This window comes from Melopsittacus undulatus, chromosome 14 (assembly GCF_012275295.1).
Source record: "Melopsittacus undulatus isolate bMelUnd1 chromosome 14, bMelUnd1.mat.Z, whole genome shotgun sequence".
NCBI lineage: Eukaryota > Metazoa > Chordata > Aves > Psittaciformes > Psittaculidae > Melopsittacus > Melopsittacus undulatus.
In genome coordinates, this window is record NC_047540.1 from 2,330,061 (window position 1) to 2,342,635 (window position 12,575).

Sequence of the window (12,575 nt, forward strand, 5' to 3'; positions counted from 1 at the left end):
ACCCAAACACTGAAATTAGACTGGAATGACAATGACTTACTCCTGAAAAGAAATACTGAATGATGCAGATGGTGAAAATGGTGTGTTTTAATGCCATCAGTGTGACAAGTGAGATGGCACAAGGAGAGCAAACAAGAGGTGCAAAACTGGAGAATAGAAAGAGAGATGCTGTCATGAAGAGGAAATGAACATGTAGGGGATGAAAGTGCTACCGCTGTGTTTTTACATGAGGAGTGTGGTGCTGAGCAGCTCCAGGAGAACAGGCTATCTGCAGAGATTTATAGTGATGCTATGTGGGAGAATTTACCTTCTTCCCCTCTGCACAGGCAAGCCAAGTGGTTCTGTGAGATACGGACACAAAAACTTAGAAAGTTTTGTTTTCTTCTGTTTGTCTGAGGTTGAGATTGTTCTTAAAACATGGAAGGTGCTGGAGAGGTGAAAGGGACCATAATCTGAAGGAAATCAGAACTGCAGATTTTTCATTTCTGGCTTTTTATAAGGAAATGCTTTCATTGGTCATAGCTAAATTAGGCTTGGAGCAGTAGCACACTGAACACCAATTGATTTTCTCCTCCCTCCATCCCTAGCAAATATAACCTCTGTGTGTCAAAGCTTGTGCTCCAGCACTGGCTGCTGTAGCAAAATAAACTGCTTATAATGTGAAGTTTCCTCACAGAGGGGGAAGATGGCAGCGGCTGTAACGCATCACTGGATGCTGAGGGTCTGTAATTGTACACGTTGTTGTAAAGAAAGGTATGTGTTCATTTTAATTTGCCATTTCTGTTTAATTTCTTTATCTTTCAAACCTGTCTGACTTGCTGCCCATTTGTACAGCAATCTGCAAGTGTATTTTCAGGTTTGATAAGCTGCCTTAACATAAAGTTACCTCTATACTCATCAGCATTGCAGCTGTAAGACTGCAACTTCCATTTGATTTCTTAATACTCCCGTTCTACAGGGTGAAAACAAATCCCATTTGAACAGAAAACATTGGGTTTAGTGGTGTTAAAACACCTTTATCCTAAAAAATAAATAAATTAAAAAATGAGATTATTCTCTTTTTAGTATTATTGAATTCTGTTGAGTAAGATGGTTTATTCCCTCTTGAGTTCTTTTGTATAACCAGTTTTTGCTGCTGAGAGTCACTGGACATCACTGTAACTTCAGCTGTGCTGTGGGGCTTGGGACATCTAAAAAGGAGGAGTGGGAAATACTCCTGTATCTTCAGAAGTGTCCTAGGTAGAAACATGCTGCTCCGATGCTGCTGTTGGCTCAAACAGACTGCATAATGCTCATAAAATCCTACAACTAGTAAGGCGTCCTGATGTAGGCTGAGGGTGCTTAATACTTCATGGTAATGAGTTTATCAGGATGTCTTTTACTGATACGTTAGACACAGGTGGATGATGCATTTCTCTGTCTTGTAGATGGGAGACAATACCACCCAGATTCTCAGCGAGCAGTGGGTCATACACTGTGTTAAGAAAGGACTCCAGCTTCAATGCTTGATACCTTTTTCTCTCATATGTTTTAGTGTTAAGATGGCAGAATAACCATGGGAGACTGGAATTTCCTTGGTGGCATTTTAGAGGAGGTCCACATTCATTCCACTATTATTGGAAAGATTTGGCTAACGATCCTCTTCATATTTCGAATGCTTGTCCTTGGAGTGGCAACTGAGGATGTTTGGAATGATGAACAATCTGAATTTATATGCAATACTGAGCAACCTGGTTGCAGAAACGTGTGCTATGATGAGGCCTTTCCCATCTCTCTCATAAGATACTGGGTCTTGCAAGTTATATTTGTGTCTTCCCCTTCCTTGGTATATATGGGACATGCTTTATACAGACTAAGAGCCTTGGAGAAAGAGAGGCAAAAAAAGAAAGCTCAGGTAAGGGTGGAACTCGAAAGCACTGAACTAGAAATGACTGAAAACAGGAAAAGGCTGGAGAGAGAACTCCGGCAGTTGGATCAAAGAAAGCTGAACAAAGCACCCCTGAGAGGCTCTTTGCTCTGCACTTACGTGATACATATTTTCACAAGATCTGCAGTGGAAGTCGGGTTTATGATTGGGCAGTATCTTCTCTATGGCTTTCATCTAGATCCCCTTTATAAATGTCAGAGAGATCCTTGTCCAAACACAGTTGACTGCTTTGTGTCTAGACCAACAGAAAAGACAGTGTTCATCTTATTCATGCAATCAATAGCAACTGTGTCATTGCTTCTAAATATCCTAGAAATTATCCATCTGGGATTCCGAAAGATCAAAATGGGACTTTGTGGGCAGAGTAAAACAAAGGATGACCCTGAAAATTTCTGCATAAACAAATCTAAGAAGTACTCTGTGATACCACACTCTTCTTTGGGAATATCCACCACCCCTCAAAAAACTCTTCCTTCTGCACTTAGTGGCTATACCTTCTTAATGGAAAAGCAGACTGGGACTGCTGTCTACCCACTTCTAAATGCTCCTCCCATGTTTCAGCCTGTGCAAAACAACCGTACAGAAAGCAGCAGCAATTACACTCATTGTAATCAGGACATCAAGTCACCAAAGAAGAGGCCAGCTACAAATGCTTTAGGCAATCAGACTCAAAATACCAGCACCAATAATAATGAAGGCTTGCTTGGAGAGCTTGGGAAAGAAGCACATGATGTGCAAAAAGAAGCTGAAAAGAAACATTTCCTTGTTGTTACTCAGAATGCAGCTCTAGCTCCAAGCATGTGCTTGGGAAGCTGTGCTGAAACTCCATCTCAAACTTCACTACAACCCCACACAACTTTTCCTGTTACCGGTTTCAGAAGACAACACGGAATGAGTTCATCTTGGAACTGCTCAGCAGTGGCTGAGAGTGCAGAAGCTTCTACAAATTCTCTTCCAAAGAACAGCAGCAGAAGACAAAGCACTTTCAGTGCAGACAAAGCCCAAGCTTCTTGCAATGCTGATGTAAAGAAGTGTAGCCGACCAGACACTCCTGACTCTACAGGGGAGGTGAGCTCAGGGTCTAAACAAAGTAGAACCTGTGACAGCCCTAAGCCTTTCTCTCTGTCTAGACGAGTGTCCATGTCAAGCAGTGCCAGCAGCAGGCGAGCACCCACTGATCTGCAGATATAGCACCAGTTAACCCCCAATTGCACTGGTCAGTGCTGGGTAATTACTGACCATTGAGACACAAGCAGGACCTATGTGTAAGAGTAGCTAAATTACTGAGCTTGAAACAGTTGTTTCACATAGCTAGAAAAGCACTTTGAATCTTAGCTAAGCGGCTTTTAAACAGGCTCTTTACTTCCTTTGTAATGAAAGGGTGGCTTAGAACTCAGCATATAAACTTATACACTATACTTCCAGCTCAGAAGGGAAACACACCTCATGTAGTCCACATATTAGAAAAAGTCAGACATAAAATCACAGCTAATACTGTTTAAACTGAATAAAACTAGAGGACAAAATTTACAGTCTAATAGTGTATTTTATAAAGACCAATACATGAAATGAGGCTAAAGACAGCACTGGTGCTCTCAGGAGAAATTCATTATCAGTAAATATAGTTCTCTCTGCGAATTCACACAGGCATTTGAGCACTGCCCGAAAGCAGAGTGTCAAATGTATTCCTGGTTGAACTGTGTTAAATACAAAAAGAACAAAGCATTTGATACATGTATCACTAATTTGCGACACCACAGTATACTTTTTTCACTGTATCACCATTGACTTCCTCGGCAGAAAAAGCAAGGTGAATCTCTGTTAACGTTGAATACACTATTACAGTTTTCAAGCACTATAAATTGCAGGTGAGTTACGAGCTGTGAGATTTTGCATAAAACTAATAAGTTATCTTTTTATTTAATCTTTAATCAGCAAACAAGTTATTGGAATTTATTAATGAGAAAATTTGGATTTCACAAACTAGACTTATTCTGGGGAACAAGCAGAAATACCTTCCTACTTTCAGTTACTATGTCAAAAAACATATGAAAGCTTTATCAAACTGTAGAATTACTCCTTTTTTGTCTGTCTGTTCCCTAAATTCTGCAAGCTTTTAAATTGAAGAATGCTTATAATTGTTTAGAAGGAGCTTTTTATGGGGGTAATAGAACAAATAAAGGACATTCATCCACTTGCTGCTCCAGGCAAGTTCCATGGAATGGATGGAAAGACAAACAAAATACTGTGTTATATTTGTATTCGATACATCTATGAATGAAATACATTTACTTGAGTGGCTCGGCACTGACAGGCTGCAAGTCCTTAGCGAGGTGGCACATCTGGGATGCAGCAGCATGTACCTGTGTGGCTTTTGACTTACTGTACATGTACTGAAAAATAATATGTGAGATGTAGCATCATGATATTATGGCATCATTAAATTTGTAGTGTGCGTTATCATTATGTGATATAATCATTAATTATCATTAAGCTTATGAGCCAGCCATGGTTTAGATTGGCCAAAGGCTGTACAGTATTAGGGAAAAAAAGGAGCCAGGAAACCTGAAAGTCTGTTTTGCTTGCAGCAGCATTGATTTGGCTCTGTCCACATAGAAATACACATTAATACTACTAAAACTATTTGCTGGTTTTTTTTTCCAGCAGCTATTCTCAACTCTAGTATTGCTCTATGTGTAATCATAAATAGAGCCTATGTAATTCTGCTACACTGTAAAATATAACATTGCATAATACACAGCAATGTATTATACAATGTGTATATATATGTGTAGTGTGATTTAGCTGAGTTAATCCTACTACTGCAGCTTCAATTCTTGCACTTCTCAATGTGTAAGTTTCTTCAGATGTTAACTGTGCTAATGCATGTTTGTCATTTAATGTCTCTGTAATAAAAAGCCTTGTATTTAATGCACTCTGCCCCTGCTGTCTAAATAATAAAGAAGTAGCATTCAGAAGCTCACCCATGGGATATGACATTTGCATTTCTGATGGTTCAAGACAAGATACAAATGAATTTGTTTTCCAGATCAGAGGATCTGTATTCGCTGTTTTTGTGGACATGGGCCAATCAATCTATTTCATCACGGCACCTTCCCAACAGAAAAGTGTGACTTAATTCCATTGAAAACTGCAGACACTGCAGAACAGTGTGCAGAAAAAGTCTGAAAGGACCCTAACATTACCAGATTATTGCATTGGTTCCTTTTCTTTCTATATTTATAGCAAACAGATTTGACTGGTCAGTAAATACCACAGTGTTTCACAAACATAAACTGGTGTAACCGCTTCCATTTTTGTGACAGGCGGAGGTTAAAGACTTTCTTTTTGATGCAAAGTGTTGCCACATAAAACTTTCAGGAGGCTCTTGGGAAGGCAGAGCAGCAACTTTCTACTCTGGGCATTTTTCAGTGAGGTCCAGTTACTACCCAAGCCCTGAGTTATCTGACCTGAAAGCCAAAAGCTGTGATCCTGGGTAGTACTTCACTGCTCAGGGACATGGTGAAGGCTCAGACATCCCATCTCCCCGTGGTCTGGATGACTGCTGCTGTGGTGATGTACATCACAGATGGGCTTTGCTGTGGTGATAACGGCGTCTGGTTTGATGAACACCATCACCTGGAGAAACAAGACTTTGTATGAGCAATACAGCCTTTACTGACTTACCTTGACCTTGGCAGAAGAGCTAAAGGACTGATAAAAGGAGGACATCTGCAGTAGAAGGTGCCGAAGACAAAACAAGGACCAGAAAAGCAGGAAGTCAACAAGCCATAGTGGTGATTGGGTTAAGGGGCATGGTGCCTGGGGGAGATAGCAATCACTGTCTCAACCCAGGACCATACACCTTCACATGCTAATTTCCATGGCAAGCAAGAACAATTTACCCCTTGGAAGGTAGCGAATTAATGATATATGTGATGACTTCTGACCAGTGAAAAGCAATTTTTGATGCTCTGAAACATTTATACCCTGATGCATGCAGGGCTCCAACGTGCCCAGATGAACCCCTCAGCGCTGTGCCTACCGGCGAGTAACGACCCCACTGTGGAGACAACACCAGCGCTGCCCGGCTGAGGCGAGACCCGGGCCCGGGCCCGGGCATGGCAAGAGGCCCGGTGCGGCCTCGGCCCACCGGGAGGTGTTGCCCCGGGCGTCGCGGCCGTTCGGTCGCTATGGTAACGGCGGGGACGCGCCGGGCGCCATAAACGCACAGGGCGCAGGCGTGCGGCCGCGCAGGCGCGTTGAGGGGCTCGATGGCGTATTGCAAGGTAGGAGCGGAGCGAGCCCTCGGGGATGGCGTGGCCCGGCCCCGCCGCCGGCGCGGGGGAAGGGACCGGCTGCGGCCCGGCAGCGGCCCGGCCCTCCGCATCCCCTCGGCGGCGGTGAAGGGGGAGCCGGGCGGGCCCGAGGAGCCGCCTCCGTTAGCTGAGGTGCGGGGGGAAGCGTCGCTGCGCTGACCGTGTGGGCGTCCTCCCTCAGGCCGAGGACTCCAAGCGGGAGCAGTTCCGCCGGTACCTGGAGAAGACAGGGGTGCTGGACGCGCTCACCAAGGGTAAGGCCGCGGCCCGCGCCCGCCGGTTCCCTTCGGGCTCTTCCCCGGTCGCGCTTCCCCCTCGCCGGGTCCGGCCTGCGGAGCGAGGCCCTTGCTGGCTCCATAGGTTCGTGGTGTGCGGGTCGGTCGGTTGCTAAGAGCAGCGTGTGGAGAGGGAAGGCGGCTCCAGCCCTCTTACGGTGTGTGTTGGAGACCTCTTGTTCGGCCAGAGTGCTCTTCTCTGCTCGCTTTTGGGCACAGCTGCATTGTTTGGAGGCTGAATTCAGCCAGAGAGCTCCAGACAAAGGAAATTCTTGAGGTGAAGTAACAGCAAATATGCTCTTAAAAACACTTTGTTTAAAAAGATCCATTCTTGACTGGAGCTCAGTGCTCCTCCTGAAGCTACTGAACCTGTGAGAGTGACCCCATAGCACAGTGGGGAAATGATGGTGCCAAACTTGATGCTTGTTTTGGCTTTCTGTATGGCTTAGTGTCTTTTAAATCTTGCTGAAGCCTTTTTGAGAGCCTTACAATCTATGTGGAGAAAAGTCTGTTAATATTCTTTGCTTGGAAATAATGTTTAAAGAGAGAGCAGAAGATTTAGGATGTTAAGTGAATAACTGTTCTATGATTCTAATAGGTGCCACATGAAGACTCTCAGTCTGGTGTGTGGGTACCATTTGATCTACCACAATTCTGCACATCCTCTGGGATGGCAAAATGAGGTCTTCCAAGCAGTGGGGCTTCCTAATCTTGTTTTTCACTGTAGTGCTTGGCATAAAACCAACTTGGCTGTGGAGTTTGGGCATCTGAAACTGGGAGGAGGCATCTGTGTATTCATGAGCAATGTTTTATATGCCACATGTGTGCTCCCTGTGGGGAGGAGGGAATAGTTATGTGTGGGACTGAGTATTCAGGAATACTCAGAGGATTCAAAGACACATAAAAGTTCAAAACTTGGACTGAGTTTTCCAGATACGGAGTTGGTGTGTGGCTGCCGGTGCTGGTTTTAGTCAAACTGTGGAAGTGCTGATGATGTCCTGTGTTTCAAAGCTTAAGTGGAAGTAATGCTTTATGACTGGGAGAGTCACGAAACATTTAAACACTTAAAACTGCTGATGAAGGCCAATACTATGGTTGTGTGTGGACTATATAAAAATTGCCCAGGCTGTTTTATGCTAGAATAGCCAAAAACTGTGGTCAGAGAATCAATACAACTTCTGACCTGCTGTCACTGGGTGGGATGCTCTGTTCCCTCCTGTACAGCACATGTGTTTACATCAAAGTATATAGGTGAAAGTCTTGTTACTCAGGGCAATGTGAATGTGGCATTGCAGCTTGTGTGCCTTCTGACTGTTGGTACATGGTTTTAAAACTTAGAGTTGCAAGGAATTGTTGCAATTGTTGAATATTTTCTATTTGCAGTGTTGGTAGCCTTATATGAAGAGCCAGAGAAACCAAATAATGCACTGGAGTATCCTTTTTCTCTTCTGCTAACTGTTCATAGAGGCTTCAGACCCACCAGTGGTACTGCTTCTGACCCGTAGGTGAGCTGGAGAGGCTCCTTTAGAGACTTATGTGGGGAACGTGGCTTTTCTGGCTGCATTTTAGCTGGTAACTGCATTCTTCCAGGCTAACAGGAAGTCTGACAGGATGCAAGAGAAGTGTGTCTATCAGTGTGTCAGCAACTGGAAATCTGTTGTGCTTTAAGCCCAGCTGGTAACTCAGAACCATGCAGCTGCTTGCTCACTCCCCTCCTTCCTCCCCCTGTTCCCTCCCTTGGGGAGGAGAATGGAAAGAATGTAACTCCCACAGGTTGAGATAAGAACAGTCAACTAAGGTATAACACAAACCACTGCTGCTGCCACCAATAATAATGATAGGGGAAGCAATAAGGGGAGAGAATACAATTGCTCAGTACTCACCCAGCCCGACCTGAGCAGTGATCTGGGCCTTTTGGGTAATCCCTGCAGTTTCTATACTAGGCATGATGTGCTGTGGTATGGAATATCCCTTTGGCCAGTTTGGGTTGGGGGTCCTGTCTCTGCTTCCTTCTAGCTTCCCCTCCTCCCTGGCAGAACATGAGCTGAAAAGTCCTTGACTGGGGTAAACATTAGTGAGCAACAACTAAAAACATTGCCGCTATCAGCACTGTTCCCAGACTAAAGTCAGAAACACAGTGCTGTACCAGCTACTAAGAAGGAGGAAAATGACCGCTACAGTGGAACCCAGGATAAGACCATTACAGAATGTCTTAGACCTGCAGCATTAGATTTGAGTAATCACAGTATCTGTGGCTTCTGAAGTTGGCTGCTGCTTTGTTTTTAAATTAATGCAAGAGGAGGGGAGGGAAAGTAATACTTTTGATTTCTTGCTGGTTTTAAGCAGCTGCCCTTTTTTGGCTGTTGCTTCTGGTTTTTGGTATTCCTTTTAATTCTTCAGAACTTCCCCATTTCAGAGAGGAAGAGGCCGGTGCAGTAAAACATGAGAATTTGCCCTGTGTATGCTGATGTCTTGTCTTTTTTTTTAAAGGAATAATACTAATGAACTTGACAAACTTCCTTATTTTTGCACCTTCATCCTGTAGGATGTAAACTGCTGCAGTAACTTTCAGTGTTTTAATGCAGTTTTGTGTATTGCAGCATTAGCTTCATAAGTATTCAAATATGGTTGTGTTATCTAACTGAATAAACACTTAACATCAAATATCAGCTTTCTGAAGCATCATCTGAGAGCTTTAGCTCCTGAGAATCCAGAAATAGAGGCACTTCGCTTGGAAGTGGCAGAGATGAAAGAGAAATATGAAGCTGTGTTGGAAGAAAATAAAAACCTGAAAACCAAGGTACAAGTCTACTTGGTGTCCCTCAGTAGTTCCACATCACACCACAAGAAGAGCACTTTAATACTTCTACTAACTTCCTTCTATTAGAGTAACTGATGAGTGTTGTTGCATTGTGTAGGCTGAGGAATGCTGATAAATGTTGTTGTACAGATTACTTTTTATGGGATGCTTCTTATATTCTCTAACACAGAACAGTATTGCAAGACTAGGGAATTTATTACTTGGTGGAAGTCTGTATTAAAGCTAATCCCGTGTCTTTGTTCAGTCCCTTGTGGATGTGTTTAAGTTGTGGCAGCATGAGCTACATAATATCAGACAAGTGTCTTCAAAAAGAAGCTAGTGTATCATAAAGGCTATCAAAAGTCAAACTGAAGGAGGAATATTCCCTATTGGTTTGTATGGCCGTGCCTGTGTCAGGATGTCACCAGTGGAGGCACTTGGTTCTGTATGGAACATTTCCACTTTTCAGCTAAACCAGCCTGGTGGTTCTCTGGCTGCAACTGCACTGGTTCTCAGGTGTTAACTGAGGCAGAGCCCTTCTGTAATAGGTCTCCAGTCTGGCTGAAAGGGCCCTGAACAACTTCTCCTTAGGAGAGGGCACTGACTGTAAACCTAACAACACTGAAGGAGACCTTTGAGAACCTTAACCTAGTAGCTTATGTGCTGCTGCAGGTTTCCATGCATTTGTTGGCAGAGGATAGCTGTTACGTGTAAACATCCCTGTGTTTTGGGACCTTAACAGTGGGAGAAGGGAATATTGGGCATTACCTCTTTGTATTTCTCATCTGGAGTGCCCTCTTTGCTGTCTCCTTGTAATTCTTCTCCTTCTGTTACCCACTCTGAGTCCTTATAGCTCCATTTGTTATTTCTTACTAGGAAATATGGGAAAGAGCAGGATTTTATGGGGAGTAGCAATAGACCAGTAGTTCACTTGATGTAGCTGACTTTAAAGGAACCCATAGTAAGTAGTCACATGAAACCAGAGTAACCTGGATTGTTGTTTAAAGGAATCTTTTAACAAAGTCAAAACTTGTTGTGGTAAAGCCTCTTTCCGTAATCATGGACTTACTTGTGCTTTCATCTTCTTCAGCCTTCAAATGATAACTCTTACTGTGTGTGTTCCAGTATTTGTGTTTGGTTTTCCTTTCTTTCCCTTAACATCTTCTGCCTGTCACTGGGACATACTGTAGAACTTTCCAGGGACAGAATGTGGGGAGAACATTATACTTTAGCAGTCCTCTAGCACAAAATACATGCCTTTAACTGTGCATTTAGTGGTAATTTGAACTGTGTCCAAATAGGTGGGGGTGGTCTGTGCAGATCTGTGCTTTTCCTTATATTTACTGGTCAGAATGTTAGGTATTTAGGTGGGGTAGGAGCAGGAAGGCAATAGTTAGGCCCTTTGTGGATAGGAAAACTCAGTTTGGGTTGTGTACTGGCCATCTTCTGTGGTGAAATCCATGAGAATGCTATTTTATCACTTGCTGGGGACAGAGGGATTGCTGTAAGTTGGAGTTGCCATGAGAAACATGGGGGTATTGGAATTTATAGAATCATAAAATCATAGAATAGTTGGGGTTGGAAAGGACCTTAAGATCATCTGGTTCCACCCCCCCTGCCATGGGCAGGGACACCTCACACTAAACCCTATCACCCAAGGCTTCATCCAACCTGGCCTTGAACACTGCCAGGGATGGAGCATTATGTACTTTGTTTAATTTTACCTACTCCACAACTTGCAGGAGGGGGAAGAATCTTCATTGAGGAAACTGGACTGAGATTCAGTCCTAATGCTTGAACTGGTTTTGAAGCTTGAGTTTATCTTTAGTGTAACTGAGATCAAGTAAATACCCTCATATATTATTATTTGGGAATAACTTCACAAGTAAAGGGCATACTTTAGTGCATTATTCCCTGGCCATAGTCTCCAGAAAGCACAGTGAAAGCTGGAATGATGACAGGAAATGTTAGTTTGGGTTCTGTGGCTATGAGTGATTGTTTCAGTGAAATCAAAGCTTAGAGGGCACTGATCATCAGCTTCTATTTGTGATGAAAAGTACTTAATGATATCTAGAATAAGGAAGAGGGAACAAGATATATATGTTTGAAAGGGTATTTAAACCCCCTTGTTAAAACTTCATGACTATACAATGTGACAGGCTGATGTTCTGAGGGATGGGATACTTTGTTGCCTGACTTGTATAAATATCAGCGATGGATTAAAACGCCCAGAGTAAATGAAACACTTTCAGAGCAGATGTATTCCTACGTTTCTGAATGTAGAAAGTGTCTCTGAGATGTTGCAGCTAACTAAACTCCTCTCTTTAAATCCACAGCTGGCTCAGTATGAACCGCCTGAAGAAGACACGCCTGGTGAATAGCAGTAGTTCCTCCTTTAATATCTTGACTTAATAAAGGGCTTCCTGAGAACTGCAGTCTTTTTTTTTGTGTGTGTGAGTTCTTATGTCTATTTTGTTACCTCATCATCTGAAAAGATGCAGTATTGTGAGTGTGCAGCTGCAGCAACACATGAGTTTAAGCAAATTGGTCAACTTTCTTGCTTTCTGTGCTTCAGGGAAGGTGGTAGTTGTGATGAATGCGTAGGTCACTGAGCCTGCCAGCTTTGTGTAAACTCTGCTTTGTGGTCAATGGTCCTCTTAAACTGCTGATCTCTCTCTTTGGTTTTCTTTTAACTGGAGGGGATGACATGACACAGATGGACCAGCTGTGAACTAAAGCAGGACCTCCAAGATATGTTCCAAGTTGATGCTCAGCACTGAGGGTGGGCTTCTGCTGAAGCTGACAGAATAACGACTCATAGAGGCATGACAGGAGTGGAGTTGTGCTACATGGTGGATATAACACAATGTTGGAGGTGCAGTACCTACTGAGCTTGCACTTTAATTTGCATGAGGTGTATGTGTTTCCATGCAGTTCATGTCTCTAACCCTGGGGATTTGATCCAGATATACCTGGATGGTTCTGAACAGAATAAAACGCTGTTACTCATAATGGGTGTCCTGTGTAATTAGTGGCACATGCTAAATACAATGTAGGGAGTGCTCTTTTCATATTCATCTAATGTGGAAAAGAAAATTAAAATGTACCTTTTGAAGAGCTGCATTCATCTCCTAAAAGTAGGTACTTTAACAGCAACTGATGGCAGTAAAAAACAAGGGGAGGGAGAGGTGCAGTAGCTGTCTTGTGTATCAGATCTACTGGCTGTTAGTTTTAACTTCTTTGTTTCTAGGATG

General features: G+C 43.2%; 2 protein-coding genes across 2 annotated transcripts; both read left to right on the forward strand.

Moving 5' to 3' along the window:
* The first annotated feature begins 701 nt into the window (after nt 1-701).
* On the forward strand, nt 702-3,314 carry GJA9 (gap junction protein alpha 9). Its single transcript, XM_005140235.4, has 2 exons — nt 702-753; nt 1,535-3,314. The coding sequence occupies exon 2, from the start codon at nt 1,556-1,558 to the stop codon at nt 3,116-3,118; it is 1,563 nt and encodes a 520-aa protein (XP_005140292.2). The 5' UTR covers nt 702-753; nt 1,535-1,555; the 3' UTR covers nt 3,119-3,314.
* Nucleotides 3,315-6,094: 2,780 nt separating this feature from the next.
* Nucleotides 6,095-11,756, forward strand: MYCBP (MYC binding protein). The gene is made up of 5 exons (XM_005140236.3): nt 6,095-6,216; nt 6,428-6,500; nt 7,905-7,953; nt 9,192-9,321; nt 11,658-11,756. Exons 1-5 carry the CDS (start codon nt 6,202-6,204, stop codon nt 11,700-11,702), a joined length of 312 nt encoding a protein of 103 aa, XP_005140293.1. The 5' UTR covers nt 6,095-6,201; the 3' UTR covers nt 11,703-11,756.
* Nucleotides 11,757-12,575: the final 819 nt, after the last annotated feature.